Source organism: Marmota marmota, unplaced genomic scaffold (genome assembly GCF_001458135.2).
Source record: "Marmota marmota marmota unplaced genomic scaffold, marMar, whole genome shotgun sequence".
NCBI lineage: Eukaryota > Metazoa > Chordata > Mammalia > Rodentia > Sciuridae > Marmota > Marmota marmota.
Genome location: NW_025999900.1, coordinates 8,818,878 through 8,846,440, shown reverse-complemented (window position 1 = coordinate 8,846,440; position 27,563 = coordinate 8,818,878). Strand labels below are relative to the sequence as shown.

The following is a 27,563-nucleotide window of genomic DNA, read 5'->3' as shown; positions in this document are numbered from 1 at the left end:
CAGGAGTCCAGCACTCTTCTTGTCATTTAAGACTCTCTCTCCTTTGCTTCCCCTTCCGAGATTAAATAGCTAGAAGTTTCCAGACAACCCTGTAAACTAGGTAACTAAAAGCAAGAGACACATAGCTCAAAATAGGGATGATTGAAGGGCAGGGAGATTTGGGGAAGAAAGTGGGAAAAGTCAGGGACATATGGTTTCAGGAAGAAGATAGGTTTCCAATCCCTTCTCTGCCCATCTTCCCGCCCTTCCAGCCTCCCACGGCATCTGGAGAGTCCTAGGCCCCACACTCCCTATTGGGCCTGAGTCCTGCTCACATTCTCACCTCCCACCTCCAGTGGGTGCTGCTGAGTTAATGGCCTGAACCATGTCGGTGGTGAGGGCATCCAGGAGGCTGGTGATAAATTCCATTTTCTTCCCTTCTGGACAACCTAAAAGATAAAGTGAGATCTGAAGGCAGATGCCAGGTAAGTAATCAAGTAAACAGCTTTCCCCACTACCATCCTTTCCCAAACTTTGTAAAGTCCTTATTGTCCAGCCAAATCCACTTTGGGGATGTGTTTACTGCTCGGCTGATTTTCATAAACCTCCATCATTTACTCACAGTCCACAGGGACAATAATGCTTTCAATGATCACTCCATCACTGAGCACCAACCCAGGCACTGTGTTAAATTCTAGGGAGACAAAGCAAAGGATCCTCATGCTCATGGAACTCACAAAATACTGAGCTAATATAGTCAAGCCAATGGCCAGGCAGTCATTCCTAAAATAGTAAAAACGCTGCTCCAGGGGGTAAGGACCAGATGCTATGGGAGCAGGAGGAGGAGAGAGAAGCCCTATGGGTCCTAGTTGACTTAAGTCCACCAATTGTTTTATCTATCCAAGAACCTCCTCCTTTTTCTCACTTTCCTCCTCAACCAGCTGAGATTCTATCATAGACTCACCTTGTCAATACTCCCCTCGTATTCCTGCCAAACCCCAGTGCAGGTGGGGTATGCTCCCAGGTATGGCTGGGCCATATCAACACCCACTAGCAGGGTACTACTGGGGAAAACACCATCATGCAACTGCAGAGGTGGGAGTCCCTATAAGTGTTCAACAGCACCCAGTGGGCCCTCCACATAGCCACAGCCCCTCTCTCTGCAGCAAGTACTTCCTCTCTCCAAACCCGCCAGGTCTTGGGTTAACTGCTACTTCTCAGAGCATCTGAGCTCCCCCTGACATTCTCATAGCATCTTGTTCTTTTCCTGCATGATTACTACCGATGCATGCCGTCCTTCAGCTGTACGCGATCTGTCTCCTCCATTCTCTAAGCCTCCTGTCAATTTTGAACACTAGATTATATCTGGTGCCTGGCACAAAGTAGAATCCCAATTCTCATATGTTGAGGGAATGGCCAGGAGGCATCTCGGCCTCCATGACTCCACTTTGGTGACAAAGTGATTTCTATAAACTTCATGTGGGAAGCTCCCGACTTTCAGGACTTTTCTGCTTTCAGTTCTTACTCTGGAGTCCCAATGGGTCAGGGGAAGGTGGCCCCAGTTCCACCAGCACCAATATGCCTTTGTGCTAAGTAAAAACTATGGGATTCCAAAGCCCAGATCTTTGCAATCTTAATGTAACTCACAATCAGAATTTACTATAAATAAGCAGAAACCCAGGACAGCAGCCCCTTCAGGGTCCTGAGCCACTGCCTATCTTTCACCCACCACAACCTCCCCCCACCATAGCCATCCTGTGTCCCCAGGGATCATCATGAAAGCACATTGCAAGGTAGGTGACAGGTGCTGTCCAGACCGCTCTAGAGAGCCCCTCCCTGTAAGCCATCTTCTCTTCAAGGCCCTGGGAAAAAATAGTTCACAGCCTGTAAAACATTGCCCCCAGTCACACTGGGATATAGAAAAGACTGTGGAATCCCAGGGATAGGATTTTAACTCAAGAGCCACATTTTAAAGACACAGGAGCAAGAGCAAGGAGAAAAAGCAATGTATTCAAGGCACAGGACTAATTAGAGACCGATCCCAGACTGGGGTGAGATTCCATAGCTCCTGGCTCCTGGCTCTGTGCCCCAGCAATGTACCAGATGAGCATCTCCTGTGCTGCAGAACAGAGGGGGAAACAGAGGAGGAGCTGCGTGTGCATGCTGAGGGGTGGAAGAACAGAAAAGAGAGCCAGGCACAGGGGTGCACACCTATAAACCCAGTGATTGGGCAGCTGAAGAAGGAAAATTGCAAGTTCACTGCCTGCCTCAGCAACTTAGTGAGGTGCTAGGTAACTTAGCGAGACCCTGTCTCAAAATAAAAAACAGAAAGGGCTGGGGATGTGGCTCAGTAGTTAAGCACCCCTGGAAGGAAGAAAAGGAAGGAAGGAAGGAAGGAAGGAAGGAAGGAAGGAAGGAAGGAAGGAAGGAAGGAAGGAAGGAAGGAGGAGGGGAGGGAGGGAGGGAGGGAGGGAGGGAGGGAGGGAGGGAGGGGAGAGGAGGGAGGGAGGGAGGGGAGGGGAGGAGGAGGGGAGGGAAAAGAAAAGAAAGGAAAGAGGCGAAGGTGCCAGCAGGGCAGCACTTCCTACCTGGCAACTCCCTGTCCTTGAAGGGGTCGTCCATCTTTGCGCTCTTGGCTCTGGCGTCACTCTCACAGTTGGGCATCACATAGCTGGGAAGGGAGAGAGGCGGGAGGTTTGGAGAGGTTGGCAACAGAGAATACTTCAGCCACTACTGCCCAGCAAAGATCTGTGTTGTCACCAAGCCTAGAGCCCTCAGGGTTGGCAGCAAAATGTCTCCTGCACTGTCTAGCCCCTACAAGGCCATCCAGCATAAATGTTCCCACTGACACATTTCGGATAAGTCTTTTTAGCCACTCAAGCATAATAACAGGGCCACCCTAGATCTGCACACAGGATCTTTTTTGATCCATAGAACCTGTTAACTCTGACAACATACTGATCTCATCAGGCAACTGAGACCACGTAGGTTAATACTCTTCCAAGTTCCACAGATAGAGTCAGCTCTGTGACCAGAATCTAGGTCCTAGGATCTTTCTAACGGAATCTCATCTGCTCATGAATAGAAAAGCGGGTCTCCTAGTGACCTGACTCCCACCTAACTAGGGCAGTCAAGCTGAGAAATGCTAACAGAACCGGAAGCTGGTCCTCTTATCCCAGGACCCAATTCAGGTGCAACACAGGCCGTGGGCAGGCTTACCGTGTGGAGGTCCCAGGCAGCGGGCGCCCCGTGTCCACCAGCACACACCAGCAGTAACCAGTGGACTGGTGGCACTGCACTGGCTTATAGAGCCCCCCAGGGGCACATTCAGGGATGACAATGCCCTCACGGGGATTCTGCCGGGCCTCTTCCAGGGCGCTCTGTCTCTCCTGGTCACATGAGTGGACTTTCTCTATAAGAGAAGAAGCAGCCTCTGTGACTATAACTTCTGTGCCTGGCATCCAAAGTCAAGAGCAATGACCAGGCCTGGCCCCAAGGAACAGATGGTCCAGATACTGAAGCATCACAGACAGCTATGCCTCCCATGCCAGCCTGTGGTGATGGGCTGGGAAGCCCAGAACAGCCCTGTGGTCATCTCCACTGCCAGGGTTCATCAGCATTCCCACCAAACGCCGTCTGCTGCAGCTCCGAGCCAGCCATGGACTCCAGGCTGCTCCTTCTCAGAGCAGCAGTTTGCCCTGGGGCTGGAATTTCCTCACTGTTTTCAGAGTGGTTCCTGCTGATGTACTGTCTACTGGCCCCAGGAGAGGCAGGGGCAGGAGCCAGGCTGCCCTGCGAGCCGATGCAGGGATGTCATGTGTAGGTAGACGCCAAGCCCAGACACAGCAGGACAGAGCACGAGCCACCAGCCTCATGCAAAATGATGCTCACCACCCAAGAAGAAGAGACACAAAAGCCAAGTTCAGCTCCTTCCCATCCTCCAAAAGGCTGGACAAAGTAGGCTTGCATTGATTACTCAATACTGCTTCTGTCCAGTGGGAGAGAAAACAGGCCTGGCAGGAAGGTGTCTGTGCTCAGCGGTATCAGGAACAAGTCAACATGTCTGAACATCCAAACTGGGTTTCCCTCAAGTCAGGCCCAGGCAGAGACAGTGTAAGTTCCCTGTATCAGGAACAGAGCCTCCCACCTGCACGGCCCTTACCTGAAAATTCTACCCCGTCCACAAGCCTGGCTTCCCTTGGTGTTTTGGGGGTTTACTTTTGTTTCTGTTTTAATTTTTAAAAATAAATAGTGTTGGGTTTCTTTCCTTATTACAAAGAAAACTTTAAAAAGAAAAAAAATTAAACAATCCCATAACCTCATGAAAGTTAACTCCCCACCTTCCTTGGATCCTCTGTTGTGTACACAAATATAAGCAAATTCAGACGCACAACACACACATCTACATTTTTTTTTAACAAACGGGGATTGCATTATTAACTTGTACTAAAACCTAATTTTTCTCATTTACCTATTTATTTCCTGATTTTATGATTACTTTTTTTCATGATTCTATCTTTCCTCTTGAAGAAGTTGATAGAAACATAGTCTTGGGCATCCCTTGTCATTTTTGTATGCTTACAAAATGCCATTCTTAGAGCGGGAACTTGGCATCAGGAACCTAGAGAGCCATGTCACTCACTAAACACAGAGCAAATGATCAAAATAACAGAGATGTTACCCCAAAGAAGCCAAAGCCCTCAAAATAATGGTTTCATTGATGACAAAATAATGGTTCCATTGAAGCACGAATACATTACAGGTGTACAAGAGACACAAAACTCAACACTAACTTAAAGACCGGGCGCAGTGGCACATACCTGTAATCCCACTACTCAGGAGGCTGAGGCAGGAGGATCACAAGTTAAAGCCAGCCTCAGCAAACTCCATGAGACCCTGTCTCTAAATAAAATACAAAATAGGGCTGGGGACGTGGCTCAGTGGTTGAGTGCCCCTGAGTTCAATGCCTGGTACCCCACCCACCATCGCCAAGCAAGGAAGTTAGGTGATGGGAAACTGTCCTCTGTCTCACTGGCAGGGAATATGCTGATGAGTAACAATAGTCTAGTAATTCTCCCTGCAGGTAAGGGGAATATTTCCTTGGGGCCTAAAAATATCTGATGGAAAAGAGGCAGGGATGGAGATTATATTTTATATAGAGAGAGTCTATTCACTATAGGAATGTAATTTTTAACTTGGAAAGTGAAAAAATAACTATTGTTTCCATAATGCAAACTCAGCAAAGCTAAAGAGACTCTCCTCGGCAGGACAAGGTATAGGTTAAAGCAACTGATGAACATCAGACTAGGGATTCTGCCCCAGTCATAACCACCACCAGAGCAGCACCTGGAGGCAGCTTAGGAAAGAGACCAAAGCAGAGTGGGGAAAGGGGGCCTGGGGAAACCTGGCACATGGACCCGGCACTCTGACTTCAGCCTCTGGCTGGGAAGGCATCTGGGCAACTTCACAAGAGGTTTGCGATAGCTCCCTCCACCCCAATGTGGTAGCCTTACTTTCCTGCCTCATATTTCATGCCATGAAAGAGGCAACAGTGAAGCACAGGCAGAGGAAAACAGCTTTTTGCTGGCACCACGTTCCTACAACAACCTCTGACAGAGGCTTTAAATTAAGGCCCTCCAGGCCAACCATCTGAGCCATAAATCAGACACAGGGAGACCCCGGGAGAGGAGGAGGGAACTCCCTCCCCCACCGCTGCGGGGACAGCATGAGTAATGAACCTGACTTCACACCACTGGGGGTCCCGGAGCCTGTGGCAATGTGGGCAGGGGCCAGGTGGGAAGAGGTGCCACCAGTGGTGTGGGCCCTGTGGATGGATTTCTGGAGGTCTTTGAAGGCTGTTCAGAAATGTATATAGTCAGCTTCTGGAAAGTTCTACAGAAAATAAAATCATAAATGATAAAACTCAGTAATCTAGAAAAATGGAGAGTAGCATGGAATTAAGGAGAAGACTAAACACAGGGCTTATTACTTTATTATCCTGTTACTCATCATTTATTTATTTATTTATTACAGTCCCTGCATGTCCAGGTGCCCTCTTAGAAGAAGACAAGGGTGGTTCATCATAATAGCCCCAACCATTTGTGAAGAGTACGCCATGTGTCTTCCATAAAGAAAAACTCCCCTTTAAAGTCACCTTTACAACGAATAACATTAAAAGCTAATATTCACTGAGTAAAATGTGCCAGGCAATAGGCTAAAGGTTTTACTTCCTAATCTCTTGGCCCGCCTGAGGTGGGGACTATATTATGATGCCCACTTGGGAAACAAGGAAGATGAATTTTAGAGATCATGCATTTTCCCAAATTCATTCTGCAGGAGAGAAAAAGCAGCGTGCTGGGAATCCAGTCAAGGAGGACAGTGAAGCCCACCTTGCTAACCTCGAGGTGGCATTGCCTCTAACCACTTGCCATAGGAAGAAAATACATTCATTTTCACAGTGAGCTTTCCCAGGTCAGTACTTTTCAGATTACCTCAATTCTGCTGCATTCTTCTGAATTGACCATATCTTCTCAACTTAAGCACACTACGAATCTTGTACCTGAGTATTTTTCTCTATGCCTCCGAAGTAGAAAATTTAAAACCCAATTGGTAACTTGCCGGCCAGTACAGAACTATAAAATGAAAACCAGCAGCTAACATTTACCATGAGCCAGACTTGATACTGGGCGCTCTGCTTCTATTAATCCATGTCACGCTCCTCCGCTGAGGGAAAGATGCAGGAATTTGATCAAGACCACACAACTAGGAGGTGGCAGAATGGGGACTCCAGTTTGGCTACATCCTTCACCTCTTGCAATGACATCGTTCATAGCCATAGGCTAATCTGATGTTTAATCTAACCTACATTTTTCTTTTACTCAGTATATGTAGTAGATTGTTACAAAACAGTCTTCAGTGACTGTACCTCCCCCTCTCCATGCCTGTTATGATTCAGACAGAGGTGTCCCCAAAATCTCATGTGTGCAACAATGAAAGAAAAATTTGGTGAAATGATTGGGTTATGAGAGCTTTAACCTACTCAGTGCATTAATCCACTGATAGGGATTAACTGGGTGGTACCTGCAGGCAGGTGGGGAGTAGCCAGAGAAGGTAGGTCAATGGGGACATGCCTTTGGGGTTTATATTTTGTCCCTGGTGAGCACAGCTCTCTCTCTGCTTCCCTATTGCCTTTCTCCATGAAATGCTGCCTCACGTAGGGTCCAGAGCTATGGAGTTTGCTGTTTGTGAACTGAGAACTCTGAAACTGCAAGTACCAAATAAACCTTTCCTCCCCGGGTCTTTTGGTCACAGTGATGAAAACAACCAAAGCGGTGCCTTTTTATAGACCCATTTATACGGACCATGACTGGCTTTGGCCAGGAATGTCACAGTGATGAAGAGAGACCTTCAGAGGATTTGCAGCTTCCCCTGTTACTTCCTTGGAAGCTGCCCTGAGGCCACCATGTAAGGAAACTGGTCTAGCCTCCTGGAGAAGAGAGGACACAGACAAGAGAAGCAGTTTAACCATAGCCAGCACCAACTGCCTGACATGTGAGAGGCCATCAGGGATGTTTTGCTCTGCTGACCCTCCACCTGGATGAGACTGCGAGGGAATTTAAGTGAAACCAGTTAAAGAACCACTGGGCCAACCCATAGACACATTAGCAAAAATAAATTATCCTATGGTAAGTCGATAAATTTGGAGGTGATCGATTACACAGTAATAGACAACTGAAACATCTAGACCTGCTCAATTCTTGATCAATTTATTACATAAGTACTTTTGCAGACCCTGAAAGTCCTTCCATCAACCAACCAATCAATCAAATTATTCCTGCAGTGCTTCTCCATCCAAATGCTAATAAGCAAGTAACAAGGGGTAGAGGATCATTCCGGATCCAAGAAGCCAGAAGCCAGCCCATCCTGGGGCCATTGTTACCTTCTGCCCTTCTCCGTTACCTCCCAAATGAATCTTTTAAAATTCACAACTATCAGTTTTCCTAAAAGTCACGTTCCAGAATGCAAGACAGGGTCTCTTCACCACCATCTATTCAAAGAGGGCAGAGTCTCCCAAAGTAGGCACCCACTGTTCTCAAACACTCTGTCTCTGCTTAGGAAAGTTCAGGGAAGGACGACAAGATGAGAAGGTCTGCCCAGTCACTATGGGAATGGGCCAGGACCTTCTGCACACACTCGGAAGACATAATAAACACCAGGGAAGAGGAACCGGGGCTGGCCAGGGGGCATGGGAATCCATGACACATACACCTACACACTCACACAGGCCTACCCTTTATAATCTCATCCCTGGGATGGTGCAGAGAAAAAGTGAGAGCCTGGTCACTCCCTGCATGACAGCGAGTGACTAAAGCCTCACTCACCAACTTGGGCTGCTAAAGAAGACACAGAACAGAGAAACACCCTGTGAAGAAACGCAGCCAAGTCCAGCCCCTCCTCCAGCCCTCTGAAGCAGGCCCAGGAGTGGACAGAGCAGGAGACGGGGAGGAAAGGCCAGGTCGAACCAGGTGGTAAGCCCTGTCTGAAGGCCCAGGGCCCGACCCTTAGGTGTCCCGCCAAGAAGGGATAAGCAGGGAGAAGAGCTCTGTCTGTGTGCGGGCCCACGCCTCTCAGTTACCATGGTAATTAGGAGTGAAGGAGGACACCGAGAACCTAAATCCTCAGCTAAGCCCCAATCTTGATTTTAGCCCAGAGTTTATCCTTTTCTCTTGGGAACCTTTTCTCTTTCATCATCTTTTTTTGTTCTTTACTTTTTTTCTTTTAAAGCAAAAATGGCCAACAAATGTAAATATTATAAGATATATGAGTTTCAGCCTTTTGGGCTGGGTCTTCTTTCCAGTTGCTGCCTTCCGGAGGAGGACATGCTAAAAGAAGGTACAGAGAGGAAAGCTGAAATCCTGGGTAATCCAACACCCAAGCACCCTCAAGGTACAGTCAGCAGTGATAGGTGAGCCAGCCACATTGTGAACTCTTTAACAAATGAAAATGGGAGACATGGGTGGTGAGAGAAGGCAACGGTGAGACCCTTGTCACTCAAGGTTCTCCAGAGAAAGAAATCCAGTGGAGAGAGAGAGAGAGAGAGAGAGAGAGAGAGAAATTTTAAGGAGTTGGCTGCAGGGACTGGCAAGTCTATAATACGCAGGCAGGTCAATAGGCTGGAAATTTAGGTAAGAGTGATGGACAGTCTTGAGTACAAAAGCAAAAGGTCAAGTCCACAGGTTGGACACTCAGGCAGCACTTCTATGTTAGCCTTGAGAGAAAATCCCTTTTTTCTTTGAAAAACCTCAGACTTTGCTCTTCAAACTGAGCCAGGTGTGATGGTGCATGTCTATAATCCCAGCAACTTGGGGGGCTGAGGCAGGACGATTGCAAGTTTGAGGCCAGCCTCAGCAATTTTCGAGGCCTTGCCTCAAAATAAAAAACAAAAAGGGCTTGGGATGCAGCTCAGTGGTTGCCTGCCTGCCCTCCCCACGCCCCTAAATCCACACCCTAAAAACACTTTCAAAACTGATTGGATAAGGCCCACCCACATCATGGAGGGTAATTTAATTAAAGTCAACTGACTATAAATGTTCACTATATCTACAAAATATCTCTGCAGCAACATCTAGTCAGTGTTGTTGTTGTTTTTTAATAGAGAGAAAGAGAGAGAGAGAACTTTTTAATATTTATTTTTTAGTTTTCGGCGGACACAACATCTTTGTTTGTATGTGGTGCTGAGGATCGAACCCGGGCCGCATGCATGCCAGGGGAGTGCACTACCGCTTGAGCCACATCCCCAGCCCCTAGACAGTGTTTGACCAGTTGCCCAGCCAAGTGGACATAAGAACAAGACATCAAGGTCCACAGGAAAGATGAGTGTGAGGAAAAAGGCCAAATCTTACATAGAACCACACACAGAAGAACTGAGGAGTTCCAGGCCTCCAAGACCTGGGCTGGGAAGACACCTGGATCAAGGATTCTGTCCACCCAGAGAAAGAGCCAGGGGCTCTGCTCTAGGAGGGTCTGTTGGAATGGCAGCTATTCAAGTCATCCTGACATAGTTGCTTACACCACAGAAAAGGCAGTGGAAAGCTGACACTGAACTGAGAAAGAAGGACCTAAAGAAAGATTAGGGCTCAAGCGGAGGATCCTGAGAAGGTCTGGGGCCAGGCTGTGCATGGGCGTGGCCTTGTGCTGGTGCCCTGAAGGGGCCGGAAAAGTTCCATTAAAGATCAGGCAGAAAGACCTAGCCATAATAGCTTAACCTACCCTCACCCAAGGCCTTTCTCCATTCCTGAAGCTTGCCCTGAGAGTCTCATCCTGGCAGAAGGTATTATGGTTTAGATGTGAGGTGTCCCCCCAAACCTCCCGTGTGAGGCAATGCAAGGAGGTTCAGAGAAAAAATGACTGGGTTGTGGGAGTCTTAATCCAATCACCGATTTAATCCTCTGATAGGGATTAACTGAGTGGTAATGAAGTGATAGGGTGTGGCCTGAGGAGGTGGAGAGTGGGGTGTGGTTTTGGGTATATATTTGTATCTGGTGAGTGGAGCCTGTTTCCTGATCACCACGATGTGAGCTGCTTCTCTCCACCACCCTCTCCTGCCATAATGTTCAGTCTCACCTTGAGCTGTGAGGGATAGACCCAGCCTTCTATGGACTAAGACCTCTGAAACCGTGAGCCCTCAAATAAACTCTTCCCCCTCTACAGTTTTGCTGGTCAGATCCTTTAGTCACAGCATTGAGAAAGCTGACTAAAACAGAAGGTTAAGGAGTACACGGTCCCTCAAGAGTCTCTGCCCGTCCCGTGACCTAGCCTTTGGTATCCTGACCCCACAGTCTGCAAGCTTCTGACAGCAAGGACTGTGGCATCCTTCCCAATTTTCACCAACCCCCATCCCTGGCACCAGCTCCTCACTCAGAAGAGAACCATGGAGTCTTAGGGATAAAGAATTCAGGAAGAGTATTTAGTCCAAGAAGTTTGTTCTAGTCTGATGCTCCAGAGATGGGGCCATCCACTGTGGAATAAATGCCAAACGTTGGGGATCAGACCGCAGGGGCTGAAAAAAGAATATCTGTCCCTTGACTCATCCTGGGAAATGAGACACTCAGCTCTCGGACCATCGAGACTTGATTTTCTTAGGGGGCGGGGGGACATCAATAAAAGTCTACCCAGCCTGAAAAATGAGAGACGCTTACTTGTTTCATTGCAAAAGGAATGATCCTGCCAGGCCAAGAATATTAAGGAAAACACTAGTGTCATGTCGCCTCCAGTGACCCTGAAAACCCTTCAAATACCTCCCGCCCACCTCGCCTCTTATCAAAAATGAATGAAATGCTGAAAGATAACCCAAAATAACAAACCATGCATTCGAAATAACCTTTCCAAATCACAACATGTAATGCCAGAGGCGAAAGGAACCATGCACCTCCTGCCTCAGGATTCTCCGGGTCCACATGAGTATGTGGACGGGTGGTGTCACCACCGCCCCCAAACTGCTGGGTGGCTGAAAACTTGGTAGAAGAAGGAACTGCAGAAGCAAAAGGAGGGAAGGTGGGGCCAGATTTTAAGGCATTGACTTTGCTGCTCGGGAAGCGTAAGCACTGGGGCTGGAGATGTGGTACTCAGGAGAGAGGCCCTGCTGGAGTCAGTCATCTCTGGGAGTGATTTATGGGGCATCACTGAGCAGGCCCTTTCTGTTTATTTAGCCACATGGGGTTTTAGCACCTAGGGTTTCAAGCCAACTATGTGAAGAAGTTATTTTTCTTACTTGTGGACTTAGCATTTTTTCACAGGAGGGGCTAAGTGGCCTCCGGAGGATCATTTTTCCAAGCACCATTTGCTGGGCTGGCCCTGCCCTTCCACCATGGGCTTTCCATCACCCATGTCACTGAATGCCACTTGGCCTGAGCTAATTCCCAAGCTTCAACATCCATGTGACTTAGAGTTACCCAGGGGTTCTCACAACCCCTGAAGAAGAGGAGAGCCCATGAAACCACCGCTCAGGGCTCCCTTCAGAACAGAGGGCAGACAACTGACTGAGAAAGGGAGCTGCCAGGGCAGGAAGCAAGTCACAGGCAAACAGAATAAAGTCACTCCCTGGACTTGTGCTCAGGTGTGTATGGAGTAGAGCTGGGAGTGGGGAGAACAGAAAGAAAGTTTGCACCAATTTTTAAAATGAAAAAGCTCTTTTCTCCACAGAGTATGCAGTGAAAGGAAGTGACAATGACAACATCATCGTCCAATCAAAAGCTACAGAGGGACTTTGGAGAAGACCTCTGGACCAGGCACCTATTCTGGTTAGCCAGCCAGCCAAGAGAAGAGTCATCTTCGGCTCCACCCCAGATGGGGAATGGGGATGGTATAAAGGCTCAGCCCAGTGGCTGTTCCCAAATGTCAGAGGGCACTTAGGGCATTCAGAGGAAAGATGTCCCAGGAGCCGCAGTTCAGGGTGGAAATACCTGGGCTTCCTTGGTACAGCTAAAAGCAGAAGGAAGTGCCTGTCACTCTACTCCTTCATGCTCCAGCCAAGGGTCTGGAACACTGGGAGATTTCATCAAAGTCAACCACAGCTGGAACACAGGCTGTATAGCATGGCAGTCAAGATCATGCACTTTGGAGTCAGTGGACCAGGCTCTCCTACTTGTTAACCCTATGACCTTGACCAGTTTACGGAAGTTCTCCAAGTCCCAGGTTCCTTATCTGTAAAAGTAGGGCAACCCTAGCACAGGCTTCACAAGGTCACTGTAAAGATTAGATGTTGTCATATATGTGTCTGGGGGGACAAGGGTGGAACTCTATGGCAGAGCATACGCTTAACAGGTGCAATGCCCTGGGTATGATCCCCAGCACCACATAATATTAAAAAAATTTTTTTAAATTTAATATAATAGTATATGTAAAGCATTTAGCCCAGTACCAGAGTACATAGATAAATGGTAGCTGCTATATGATTAGCTGACCTAAGATAGTGGTGTGTCAGTTACCTGGGAATGTGATCTTTCTGTCCTATCCTTATGCATGACTAGTTTCCTCTACTGATTTCAGCGCCTGACCTAGGAGATAGGGTGATGGGAGCAGTCTGCCCCCAATACAGGCAATATAAAGGGGTACACTAAAGGTGAACTAAAAATATATGTAACTAAGAGTCAGTCTGCTCTTTATTAACATGCCAAAAAAATTCAAGATAATGCCAGTGATAAAAATACTCCCCTCTCCTGGTGTGGGGGCGCCACACTATTAACCTGCTTCCTCTGCCTGATGGTCAGCTCCTTCCTAAATGTTCCTGGGTTGCTTCTCTTACCCTCCTCCCAGCAGAGGCCTTGGCACATAAGAGTTGTTGATGGGCCTGGGACCCTGGACAAAGCCCTCAGGGAGTGTGGGTTCCTGATTTCTCACTGAAAATTAAATAGTGGTATTAGACGACTCCCAGGCCCTTCTCACTCTAAGGGTCTACCATCTGACCATTCAACAGCACTTTTCAAACTAAGCACTAGTTTAGTGAGGGGGAAGGGGCTGAGTCCGTGACAAGACTGCTGGGGACATTCAAGCTGTCCCCTGGACCTTAGACCTCTTTCTGTAGTCCTGCGACAGGGCCTGCCAATCACACCTACCTGTAGTGTCCCAGGAGCCCCATCTTCAGGCAAAACTAACACTTCCATCCCACATTCTTGATGCAGCAGAGAGCACCCCCTCAGAGGGGTGTTTGCAGGTATTACTGGAAATAGGGCATATTGTTGGGATGAAGTGTCATGGGGGAGGAGGTGTAAGGGAAAATTACAAACCAGACAGCCTGTCTAAACAGCTTCACTCTGCAGAACCTAATATGGCCATGCATGGCTCACCATGGTCTGAGGTGGTCACCGCCTCCTTTCCACACAGATGCCGAACTCCTAAGGGTTAGGGGAGAATGAGATATAAATTCTACAGAGGACATTTCTTCCAGAATGGATTGTCCTGACATAGCACATAAGCATGTCTCTTCTTAACTTTTGCCCCCAAAGTATCACTGACTCACATCCATTCAAGTTTCTGAGAAGTTTCTGTCTCCATTGACTCAGGCCGTGAAGCAGGCAGATAGGACCCACCCTCAAAATAAAAAAAAATAAATAAATAGGAAAGCTTCACAGTAGTTTTGCAAGGACAAGTACTAAGAAATAGAAGGCTCTATGTTTTTCTAGTTTTTCCTCAGTAATTTTGTTGACCTTGACCTGACAGACTCTGTACTTTAAGGAACAAGAGCTAAAAAAATAAAATAAAATAAAATTTCAGGCAAGGAAGGAAGAGAAAGGGAAAGGATGAAAGAAATATATTTTAACTTGTCAAAATTAAGTATCATATCTTCACTCTCTACCCCCCCAAAAAGGCCAATGTTCTTATAAATTTATAAGGTGTTTATACTATACCCTGCCTACTCCCAAAATCATTTACAAATAAACACAAAATGAGGAGCCTCAAATTAAAGCACAGACCATTCTAGACTTCCAGTAAATGGGAACAAACCAATTACAATACCTGGACAGGATCTGTGATTTCAGCTTTTGAGCAAGAAAAATGTGGTTTTGCTATCAAACCCCCCAAAGCATATAAATTCACCTCCAGAAATAAAACTTTGCTAGTCAAACAAGTCCTTGAGGCTGAATTACATAGTCACCACCAGACTCTTGTCCCAAGCAAACAATGTGGGCAAAGGAGCTAATTTTAAAATGAAGTAAAAATGAGCTGATGGGCTAGGCTCTCTGGGGCCCCCACATATGATTACAGCTTCTCTCGGCAAAGGGGCAACTAGAGAAAGAACGGAGCCTTTGTTGCCATGGGGATGACCACCAGCCCCTGCCCAGCTCAGTCCCACTGGTCACGATAGACCAAGGCACCTGCATGGGATAGACAGGCAGATGCCCAGAAGGTCAGTTAGAGAAATAAATATCCTGGGTTTGTTTTTATATAAATATTTTAAATGCACACAAGCCCAGGCCCGTCCCGGCTGCTAACGTGAGTGGATTACTCATTCTTCCTTCCAATCACGTCATGTGCGAGATTCCAGGTGGCTGTGGGATATTTGCTTACAACGGCTACCGCTGGTTTCCTTGTGAGCTGTTTATTTTTCCAGGCCTCAGGTCATTACATCAGCCCGTGGTTTCTAGGCGGGCCAAGAGTGCAGGCTTGTGGGGTGGGGGATCCAGCCAGGAGGCGCAGTTGCCTCAGTGACCCCAAGCCCCAGTCACAGCAGCTGTCCCAGCAGAACTTCCTGGGAGAGGGAAGAGCAATCCAAATTGTGGCCAATGTGCTCAAGGCAGGCCCAGAAGAGCGATGTTCTTAATCTAGCAAGTAACGGCAGGGATGATGGGCACAGTATACCTGTACAGCATCTTGGGTAAAGAGACACTCTTATAGAAGGGGATGGGAGTGTATTTTCATTGCAAAATTAATAAGAAATACACTTCCACCATATGTCGCTGTTAGTGGCTCTATCTCTAGGAGTAGAGTTACCTTGAGTTGCTTCATTCACTGATGTACAGCAGGAAGCTCTGTTGGTCAAGAAGGTGACAGAGGAGAGGCAGGGTCCTCATGGATTTAACTTACATGGCCAGGTTCATAGGGCCATCATTAGATCATCAAAGAGACAGTTAGAAAAGCCAGGGAGGAAGGAAAGAAGGAGATGGAGACTCCACCAGAGGGCAACAAGCTATGGGGCTTGGGAATGTCATTATGGTGCACATGACTCTATCTCCTGAGAGACTGTACCATCCTGGAGAAGGAAGCACAAAATTTTGTCACATGGAAACAAAAAGACATAAACCATACAGATACAACAAGACTTCCAGTGTCTTCATATAGTTAAATCAGAAACCTTGAAATATGAGATGAAGAATTAGATGAAGCCTAACTTGTTTTTTATTTCATCTCTTCACCCTCTTCTTTAAAGAGGTCTTGAAATCCCTTGGTAGTTAATTCCTGATACAAAAGCATATACACACACAAAAAAAAAAAAAAAAAAAAAAAAAGAAAGAAAGAAAGGAAAAGAAAAAACTTCAGCAGTTGTTCACATTTCCTTATAACAGCAGCACAAAGGCTCTGGCTGGTACTCGTCTGTGAGATGTTGCTCCAGAGGTCCAGGGTGTTAGCTGGCCTGGGACATCTTCCTGAATGTAAGACGAATTTGTGGTGTAATGGAGGAAAGGTATTGAGGGTATAAAAATGGAAGAGAAGACCAAAAAGAGCAAATCTCTTGCTGCTGGAGCTTCCCAGGACTCAGAGGCAGCACTGACAATAGCAAAACATGACAAAGCCTTAAAAACAAGGACCAGAACTTCCAGGAGGTGAGCCGGAGACTGGACCCATCTGCAGGCATGTGTGTGGTGTTATTGCCCAACTTAGCAGCCCCATGGAACTTTTCCAACAACAGCAGTCCCCAGGCCAGAAAACAAACCTGGCGTCACAGGGTCTAAGTGTGAAAAAGGATGTTTGGAGTGTAAAAGAAACTGGGATGGCCCTTTTGCCTCTGAGGGATGGCTTAGAAGAGTCCTCACCCAGAGGGGCTTCACCGAGTCCTGCTACAACCTCCCCAGGCTTGCGGCTGACGCTCACCTGCACCCAGAATCTTCCACTAAAGTCTAATGGAAAATGGTCTCAGGTGTTTGACCCCGAGTTTCCAGTCTTCACCAGAGCCAGCTGCCCAGACACGAGTTATCACCAAAGTATGTCTGATTTATTAAGTGAATGGTGACAACATATGAGAAGAGGCTAGCCCAACACCTGGAAATATTCCATCAGAGTAGCCAAGGTTCTGGATCTTTTTTAAAAATCACTAAGGGCTTCTACTACGTGCCAGTCATTATATGTCTGTTGCTGAATCTTTGAAAAACAAAACTGCAAGGCACTAATTTTCTTTTACATATAAGGAAGCCAACACTCAGGGAGCTCCCAAGCTCACCAAGTCTCACCAAGTCTCCCAGTGGGAAGCCAGCACTGGAAGCCAGCTCTGCAGGAATGTATGATTCCAAAGCCCAGGCTGTGGTTATTTCATGGCCTCTCTCTACTAAATGTGTAAGATTCCCTACCTGTTACCTGCTAAAACCAAACCTCAGGAGGCTTTCTCGGCAACACATTTGTGAGAGCATCCTGCACCAGAATAGGATGGTAAAGCTTGGAAATAGCTAATCTGTGATGACGAAGAGCCTTGTGAGCTGCCTCAGCAGTTTCTGTGCTGACACAGGCTTATCTGGGTGCATTAAGAAGCATCTCAGAAACCACAGACCCTGCTTCTGCTTGATCTACAAAGGGGCTAAGAAACCCGAGTGAAATAACTCCATACACACCCTGCCATCCTGAGGCTTCCATTCAGCCACTAATGTATACTGGAGGGTCAACAAACTTTCTCTGTAAAAAGTCATAGAGTAAATATTTTAGGCTTTGCAAACCACACAGGCTCAGGCTCAGCTACTTAGGTCTTCTTGTGTAGATGAAAACAGCCATAGATAATACACAAGTCAGAGTGGCTGTGTTCCAATAAAACTTCACTTGCAAAATAACTAGGTACCCACTTGCCAACCCCTGCTCTCGGCCTTTGTGGAACCACGTCTTTTACACATAATTACATCAAAAAGACAGCAGACCTTGAGTTAGTATGGCCAGTTGATCATGATAGAGAATGTCTCAGTTTATTAGATCACTAAGATATCAATACCTAATCATTATCTTTGGTCTCAAGTCTCTCCCAGAGAACTGTTAGGTCCCCCACAACTGTCCTATACACTCATCTTACACACATTACTGGGACCAACCAGGAAAAATAAAAGTGGCTGGGTCACGCCAATGAAAAGGAGGTAGTTGTACCTGCCTGAAAACCATTTCTCAACATGACCCTGAACTCATCCGATAGGAAGTACGTAGGCAAAGGAGGATGTAAAGCAGAACTTGACATCATCTTTTCATCCTATGCAGAGAATACTGCTCACAAAAAAGGTATATTAGCTACTCCGACAGTGCTAGTCTAATTTACTGATAATGATCTCTTTCCCTCCATCTTCCCAAAGCAATGAAATGCATTGAGCTGGATTCTATAATAGACAAAATAGGCAGGCAATAAAGTCTTTTTTTGCTCACAAAAAGAATGACCTCCACAGAGAAATTAACCACTGATAGATAGAAAAGAATTTATGGAAGCAATTGCTAAATGTGAGTGTTTCAGGAAAAAGGTGCTGTGTGATTCTGAAAGCTCAGCCTCCTATCTACCACTTGGTCACAGAATGAGAATGAATCCCCTCACTGGGAGGCCTGCAGACCTCCCAGTGTCTCAGGAACTAGGAAGACCATTTGCAAACGTTCCCTTCAGCATTAGGTACTATAGGCACCAAACCTACTTACCTTTGACATGTCCATTTTTCTAACAGTAAGGAGAAAGAAGAAGATACTTAGAAGCAGACTATCTGATAAATGCTTTGCTTAGGGTTAACAGTGATCACTTATTTCCTGATTAAAGAATTCTCACGATAAGCACTATGATTAATATTCCCATTAGTCCTACCAAGAATTACGATAACACATATACTTATAATTTTTCATGCACTTACTATTTATCATGCAGTCAGACATCAAATACCTTATAGAAACTAGGTTAGTAAATCTTTAATCAGTCTTTTGAGGGACAGATCATGATTCTGTTCTACAGATTAGAACTTAAACCCAGAGGGATTATTTGAGTTGGGATCCCTCACTAAGTGTTGGAGACAGAATGTAAACCCAGGTTTGCTGATTCCAAACCACTGCACTAGTATGGTACAAGGGTACTAGTATGGTACGCAGTCTCCATCCATCTGATACTTTCAATTCTTATCAAACAGTGAACCAGACACATGAAGAGGTATCAACCATTGCAAGTCAAAGGGAAAATCAATCAATGCTTCAAGGATTCACCTCTTGATCTCCAACCTCCTGTGATCCAGCCCCCACACCGCCCCTTGGAGGACAGAGCTGGCACACAGATAAACCCTAAGGAGGCCAATGGCCGCCCACTCATCAGCCAGTGGTCATGGAAAACTCTGCCTGTTGGTTCAAAGGCATGTATCTTTTGTACACAGCCCTTACCATCTATAAGAAAAGAAGACATGGCTAAATTCAACAGGTTACACAAATTATGCAAAGTAGTAGTATTTCGTGATCACAAAGAAGGCTAAAGCTGAGAGAGAGAGACTTGTTTCATATTGATGAACATTTAGTCTTAATGAATGGCAAATGAACTGTGTTGACTTTGGTCTTTATTTCAGATAAATAAACTCTACAAATAAATCCTACAGATCTTATCGCCTTTTGAAAATCATCACCTCTCTACAAAGGGTTCAGTCAGCACCAGAATCTGACCACTCATAAGATCCCCCAAAAAGATCAGACCAGGAAAGAGCTGACTACACACAGCTTTTAGAGTCTTAAAAACACATAGACCCAGTTCCTCCAGGCTTGAAGTCCAACTTGTTTATGCCCAGGCAGTCTTCTTTCAAATTCTTCTCCATGGCATACAGAAAGTCAGCTAAAATACTAAGATATACAGTCAAAACCATTTTTAGATAAAGGATCAACTATTCATGAAATATGATCCCTGAGTTGATAATTGAAGAAAATCAAAGTTGTAGGGAATGAACTCATTCAACCTTCTTATTTCACGGATGTAGAAACTGAAGACCAGACAAATTAAATGACTTAACTAAACCCACACAGTCGGTAAGCATGGAGCAAACAAGGACGGACAGGGTGTGTATATAATCCAAGGAAGATGATTTACCTGAATTTCTTATATTGGTGTTGTTCAGTTTAGAGTCTTTGATTACCAAGTGCTTAATCCATAGGGTAGGAGCTGTGATTTCTGAAAAATAAAAATTATAAAAGACTGTGTGTGAGTCAGGGAGGGTCTGGGTAAAGAAGTAAAAAAGCTTTTTTAAAAAGCCTAAGGCATTGGAAACTTCAGCTAGTTCCCTCATGACATATCCCCCTAGTCCCAAAACCCTCTCCCTTCCTTAAGAAGGAAGCTCCTCTCCCCAGCAGCTCATAAGAGCTAACCAGGACATCCTGTGCTGGGATGTAGAGTGGTCAGAGTCCAGAGGCACGGAGCCACTCCATCCAGGAATGAAAATATTATCCCAGGAGGTGAAGAACATGGGCCAAGCCAAGTCCCTCTCAGCTGCTTCTCTGGGAGAAGATTGAAAGGGGATAAGTCAACAAACGAACGAATGCCAAACCAACCACAGAGACCATTTCAGAGCAAACAGCTTAGCCACAGCAGATTCAGCTTGCTGAGACTTTGCTCTAAGAGGGAAGAAAGGAAAAGGGCTCACGTGTGTTCCCACCCCCTTTCCCAGGGTCTCCCTAAGCAGAGGCTGAGTGCCTCCTCCATTCAGAGTGCCCCAGGGTTCTTCCGAACTCTCAGAACTCAGGTCACCCAGTGAACAGAGCAGGTGGACACCCAGGACATCCTGAACATTCTGTGGAGAGGTAAGCTCTTCAGTGAGAGTGCTCTCCATTCCCACCCAGTCCTCCAGGACCCAGACTGGCCAATGACCTAGAATCTTTGTGAATCACAGAGACATTTGAATTTTTAGGCATGAACCAACCTACATTCCACCACTGAACCAGTTGCAAAGAATTCACCACTTTCAATCCTCCTCAGAGCTGAGCCTGTGCTAGCAACATCCTTTTTAAATTCTTTGTCCTACTGTCCAGTTTCATGATCCAGGCTTGGATACCCTTGGCTGAGAGCTCCTAAAAGTTTGCGACATAATGTTCTGAAAGCCAAATCTGGTGGTCAGATCATTTAGAGAATTCACGCTGCCATACTTCCTGTTCCTGCCCCTGAGAATCCAGAGTACTCAGTAAAGCACCTGAAGAAGAGAGGCCCTGCATAGCTTCTGGAACGGAAGCCAGACTTCTGCACCCTGGGCCCCTTCTATCCAGTCCCCAGACCTCCAAGGACTTCCATCATCTATTTTGTCACCAGCCACTATTTCCCTTGACCCAGAATTCCCCCTGTCCCAAATGCCTAGACTCAAATCTCAAGGCCCTACATAACACAGCCAAGCCAGCCCCACGCACCCATCTGTTTCCTGATACGTCCTTCACTCTGTCCCCACTGCACTCCCTCCTTGTTCATGCCAGTCCCCTGGCCTGATTCCTCGCCTATGCTTGCAAGATTGAGCTCAATTCTCATCTCTTCATAGAAGCTTTTCCCAGACCACTGCGACCTCTTTCTTCCATAAATGTCTATTACAATAAAAATTGAGACCACAGAATTCAGCACATAAAGCTCTCAAGCGATTGTAGCTATCTTAAGAGCAAAGGGTAACATTGGCATGCACCCTGCTCATCCCCCAGGGGCCTCACACCAAGCTAGGCACAGGGCTAGTAAGCACTGAAGAGACACTGGATGACTTTCTCAGCGATGATTCCCTGCCCTTGGCAACTCAGACTGTGTTTTTGTTGGACATCGGGAGCCAGGCAGGAAGCCTGGGGAAAACAGAGGGCCTTTCCAGAAGGAGAGAGTGTTACCAGTTCCTTGGAGGATTTGCTTACATTGGGAAAAATTAAAATTAAAAAAGAAAAATAATGATAATGCAGCTTAAACAAACATCTACGGTTAAGACTTTCCCCAAATCTTAAATATGTAGGAGGACAAGGGGTAGAAGTAATACAAGTGCTTACCATCTCCATCGAACATGGGCTGGGTCTCCATCGTGGGTGTTGGCTTAGACCCGTCATCTGAATTCAGGGTTAAAAAGAAGTGAAAAGAAACTACCATTATTGAGGTAAATACTATCTACTCTCCAGCACTGTTGAATGGTTGGGGTTTGTACATGGCCCGGCCAAGGCCCAGCAAAGAGACCAAAGAAAAAGAAAAGAAAGAAGAAAAGATCGAGAAAGAAAAGAGAACAGAGAGAGACACACACACACACACACACACACAACAGTAAAACCAACCCGGGTGTGTGCTCACCATCCCAGGGGACACACAAATGGACTCATGGCTTAGGAGGATCCTTTCTATCAACCTGAAGATACCCGGATGACCTCATCGTTCTTCCCCACTGAAAAGCCCAACTGATGAGAAGGCAGGAAGGATCACTCTTTCCCCTGCATGCTAAATTGAGGAGAATCGGGACTCCCTGGCACATTTTTAGCTCTGAAACAGCATGCGCTGCAATTCCCTGTAGGAGGTGGGGGCAAACAAAATGAATACAACCTAACCTGTGAAGCTGCAGACATCACCCTGGTCTTGCTTTGAAATTTCCATTATCAAGAATGGGAGCAGGGAGGGAGCTCCCAGTAGCAAAGTCCTAATGCTTATCGTCCCTAGTGTGGGCAGGTCTTTGTGCACAGCAAGAACTTCTGCAGGTTGGGACTTAGTGCAGACTTTGTTTATTTACCCTCCAAAACTCATCAGGGCCTCAAAACCTTTAGCTGAAAAAAGTGTTGTTTTTCATTATTGCTCATTTCAGAAGCACTTTTAGACCTTTTTTCCCCTAATCACCTCCTTGAAATTTTAATAACTCACACTATCTATCTGTTTACATACTCTGTGTATGTGTGTTTGTGCTTTATATGCAAAAAGAATAATTTTTTTCATTCCCTTGATGAAGGATGAGAACAGGTATCTTCACCCATCTTGAGAATACATAGTTTAGAGATTTCTCTGTCTTCTCCCTCAGAAGAAGGTTGAATACTATCATCTCCAATGGTTTGATGATTACACCGTTCTTCTCCTCCCAAGATGCCCCCAGAGATCTTTTAGAATGGAATGTGATATTCTCTGAACATTAACTATTTATGGAGAATGCAAGTTCTCAGATAGTCTAGGAGACGCCAGTCAGATCATCAATAATAGCAACCCTCCACCATTTGGAGTTCCCAATACCTCTGGCTAACTTCCCTGCATCTTATCAGGGGAGGGAGTAAGAATACAGAGTCCTGATCTCTTTCTTGTGTCAACACCCTCACCCTTGGAATCTTAAGATTTGAGAGTTATGGAGACCCACACCCTTGCTGAAGGCCAAGCCAACAATTTGACAGTTGTGTGACACCTGACTCCACTATTATTCCCAGGTGCTGCACCAAGACCCAACTCTCCCTAGGCCAAAGATATCTTGAACTGACAATCAACCCCAGGAATGAGATGCAGCAGGAAGAGAGGAGTCGAGGCACGACACATTGTATCTCCCTCCAACTGAATTGCAAACAGACATTTTTTTGATGCCAAACTGTGAGAGCTTGATCTGGAAGTCATTGAGGGAGAATCAACATAGAACAGAGCCACACAATGTCATTTTCTTTAATAGCATCACTTCCCCTGACTCTATTAACACCTCTTGCCATTGAATTCAATGAGCCACTGAAAGGAGCTTTTTTGCAGCTGCAATGCACATTTGGTTGCTTTTGCTGGATGCAGAGTCCACAGTGTAAATAGCTGGGCACAGTATGCTCAGCCCGTCCTCAGAGAGTCGCTTTACTTCAGGAGTCTCACAGGCTATCAAACTCTCCAAAAGGGACTGAGAATCCAAGTGCAGGATGGTTTATGCAATATTTTAATATTTAACGTAGACATTAAAACCATCCCACATTACAAGAATTGTGTCTCTCTGGAGGAAGATAACTGAAAACATCCTGCCTCTTTCTCTTGCCATCCAGATGAGAGTTGGGGACTGCATTGGGCTCAGACATCAGCAAAGGGGATCTGTACCCAAGGGGAGCAAGGAGGGTTTCCCAAGAGGAGCCGCACTCCTGCAGGTAGAGGACTCCCACGGACTGCCCAGACGCAGGCGCAGTAACCCACAGAGCGTGAAGCCACATGCAGGGAGTGAATTTCCCTGCAGAATAAGGTCACTGAAGGTGAAGAGATACAGCTGCTCCACCACAAGGGAGGACCTACATGGAAATCTTTATGAAGTGCGAAAAGACAAGGAGCACAGCTGCCCGGAGCCACCTGTGGGATCCGGCATGCCCCAAAGCCAGGAAGCTAGGCCAAAGCCAACAGGACCCTGCGGCCATCATCTCCGGGCACCTGGCTTCTGACTAGCAAACAAGCGCACCTCTTCTACCAAGCAGGGGGTCCCAGGCCTGGGTCCAAGGTCCACAGCAGTTCTGTTTCCGGGCAAGCCTTGGAGGAGCACCAGGCCCCACACCAGACCCTGGGGAGAGTGTCAGGTTTGTACATCTGTCCCCAGCCTCCTGATCCCAAGCAGGATCAAACTGTAGTCCCCACGTCACGTCCAGTATGTTGACTAACCTAAGGCTCTCCCTTACTCCCCTGTGCAGCAATATCTCTTCTAAAAATGAAGGACTCCTGATGACCAAGCCTCAGAAAACTCTGCAGGTGGAGAATAAGTTAAAGGCCTACTAAGGGGGTATATAATTCCATGAATGCTGACCACCTTATTTAACGGCTTACTTTTAAAAAATGGATTTACAAAGTTTACTTTTAAAAAACAGATTTACAAAGTTAAAATCTGATCAAAGTTTTTTAATTAAATAAACCTTACAACTCAGGTCTTTATTTTTTAAATGAACAAAGTTGTTTTAATAGACATTTTGCCAGAGACATATAGATGGCTAACAAACACATGAAAAGATGCTCAACATCATTAGTCATTAGGAAGGTGCAATTAAAACCACAGTGAGATACCACTAAATACCCACTAGACTGGCTAAAATAGAAAAGAAAATACCAAGTCTTGACAAGGAGAAATGGAACCTTTGTTCACGGCCGGTAGGAATGCACAATTGGGCAGCCACTTTGGAAAAGAATTTGGTAGTTTCTTTTAAAAGCTAAACATAAACTTAGCATTCAACACTCCCAAATTCCTCCCCTAGGAATCTACTGAACAGAAATAAAAAAACAAAATGTCCTCCTGAAGGCATGTACACAAACATTCATAGCAGTATTATTCATAATAGCCTCAAATTTGAAACAATCCATCTCTCTGTCAACTGGTGAATAAATTATGGTATATCCATATACTGGAATGTTATTGAGCAGTGAAGAGGAATATACACTAATAACATGTGAGGGTATAGATGAAAAACATTATAAGAAGCAGATGGAAATACTATACATTATACAATTACATTTATATGAAATGTCTAATAAAACTTAACCCATAGAGTCAGAAAACAGATCCATGGTGTGTGAGGGATGGGGAATGGAAATGGGGTATAACTGTAAATAAGCTCAAGGTTTCTTTCTGAGGTGATGGAAATGTTCTCTGGTGGTTGCAGAACTCTACAAATTTACTAAATTCACTGGACTGTGCATTTACAAGGAGTGAATTTGTTGATATATAAATACTTCAATAAAGCTATTAAAACAAAAGGAAGGGAGTAGAAAAGTCATCGCAGATAAATCATCAGGCATCAGCAACTAGATCATTTGAGCAATCCTTAATTAAGAGGGAGACTCTTCCATATATTTTTAAGGAAAAAATATCTAAATCTCAGTTTACATATATGTCTCTGATGACGTCATGCCTGATGCTTATTCTCAGTGAATCTTTTGGACCTCAAGTAATAGGATTTTCTTTCTCCTTAATACCCTAATATTCTTCCACAACCAAGGCAAGATATAACACTGAAAAAAAAGTCAATTTGAAGATTATCATTTTTGCACCACCAGCCAAGAAGGAGGAAGTCACCAGGCAGATAAAAAGTGAATTGAGTCTCAAGGCAAGTAAGGGACCTTGAGCAACAGCTTTGGAAACCGCCAGACGCACAGCCACCACAGCCACGGCGTTTGGCCTTCCAAGGTTCCCCAACCCCCAACCATGCCTCGTCCTTGTAGGTGCAGCCCCAGAAAGTCCTGGCCCCTCCATGGGCTCTGGGAGTCTATACAGACAGTGGGTTTGTGTGACAGCACAATTCCTTGCCCTGCAAGAAGGCCCGGCCCACGCACAGACAGCTGGAAGTCACTTCGACCCCCATGACACCGTTCAAAGCCTCCTCTGTTTGGCTTTTTGATTCCTGATTGACATTCGCTGGCGAGGGGAGATAAATGCTGGGCTGAGGACAATGTAGATCCCTCTGACTATTCTCAAGGAAAGACTTTTCAGAATAACAAACAAAACAAAACAAAACCCCAAAAACATTGGTGTGCTTAGGGGACTGAATAGAGCCCAAGAGGTCCAGGGAAGCAGGGCTGGCCCTTTCAAGGGGCTGGCAAGTCCATTGAGGAGTTAATTGTTTGAGTGTACAATGAGTTTATTCTGACCACATACAAAGAGCTTTCTCTTCCAGGTCCTTCAAAAGAAAGTGTGTCAAAGGGGCCAGAGGAGGAATCTGTATTAATGGCATCTCTTGGGGTCTCCGAGACTGAAGAGCTTTGGGGAATGAGGGAAAAAAAGAAACTACCACCCCCATCCTGAGATATGGAAGGTCCCTCAATAATCCCAAGTGTCCTTTGGGTCTTGAGCTCTTCCCAAACCATGTCCATCACTGGTGACAACCTCCCTCATATTCTTTTAGGCTGCCACTGTCCATCTTTTAAATAGACATGGAGATAAACTTCAGCCTGGTAGAAAAGCAAGAAGTTCTTGCTTTTGGGGGAACCACATTATTGCCAGAGCCACCATCCTCCTCGACAGGTGACTCAGGGCCCAGTGCTGACTTATTCTGGGCATTGTAGGGAGACAACTAGGTCTGTTGGTAACTCCTGTAAGAACCTAGCCCAAATCATACAAGGAGGAGGAGGAATATTGGACAACCTCAGCATTTCCTGAGATGCACGTCTCCTAACAAGGCTCAGAAATGGACTGTGAGCTGTCCCTTTTCTGACGCCCCAAAGCAGAATTTCTCGGGGCATTTCCAGGCCTCGCCAAAGCAAGAGGTCCATGCTTTTCATTCAGCTCACCCACCTGTCTACTCCCTCCCCAGGGTGAAAACGAGCTGGCTTTTTGTGACCAGTTCTCTATGTTCTCAAGCCCTCCATTTCCCCAAATAAGAGCAAAATCATGAAGCTAGTGAAGAAGGCGACCAAATAAGGAGGAGGAACAGGAGACGCCAACCACACAAGAGTCAGTTGAGGGCTGATTCACATACAAGATTGTGCTAACTTTTTTAACTTGTTATTCTGAGATGATTACAGATTCAAAAGGAAGTTCTAAAAATAATACTAAGAGGTCCCGTGTACCCCCTTTCCACCAATAGTAACATCTTTATGGTTAACATCATTTACATAGGTAATCTATACCTATGGCCTTCTGAATTCAAGGGTTGTGCATCCTCAAATCCAACCAACTGCATATCAAAAATATACAGAAAAAAATCACAATGAAAAATACAACTTAACACTAAAAAAAAAACTGTACAAATAAAAAAAATACAGTACAACAACTACTTAAGAGCATTTATATTATGTTAGATATTATAAGTAATCTATGATTTAAAGTATTTGGAAATGTGCATAAATGTATATAAATACTATTCCATTTTATATAAGGGACTTCACCATCTATGGAATTTGGTATCCACTGTATGGGGATGTTCTGGAACCAATCCCCCATGGATACTGGGGGATGACCACAATTATAGAGATAATACAATTGTAACATAAAATC

The 27,563-nt window shown here is 45.7% G+C and overlaps 1 protein-coding gene across 10 annotated transcripts in view; it reads right to left on the bottom strand.

Annotated features, from left to right (window-relative positions):
* The window catches only part of Smoc1 (SPARC related modular calcium binding 1), a 174,934-nt gene that overhangs the window by 35,582 nt on the left and 111,789 nt on the right, over window positions 1-27,563 (bottom strand). For 6 of the 10 annotated variants that reach the window (XM_015490671.2, XM_015490644.2, XM_015490652.2 and 3 more), the window contains exons 6-10: window positions 21,667-21,756; window positions 19,757-19,837; window positions 3,199-3,391; window positions 2,568-2,650; window positions 323-428 (exon numbers count right to left, since the gene is read on the bottom strand). In XM_015490671.2, coding sequence (XP_015346157.1) covers window positions 323-428; window positions 2,568-2,650; window positions 3,199-3,391; window positions 19,757-19,837; window positions 21,667-21,756 — 553 coding nt within the window. The remainder of the gene's footprint in view (window positions 1-322; window positions 429-2,567; window positions 2,651-3,198; window positions 3,392-19,756; window positions 19,838-21,666; window positions 21,757-27,563) is intronic. The other 4 variants (XM_015490659.2, XM_015490690.2, XM_015490698.2 and 1 more) reach the window with 1 other exon arrangement.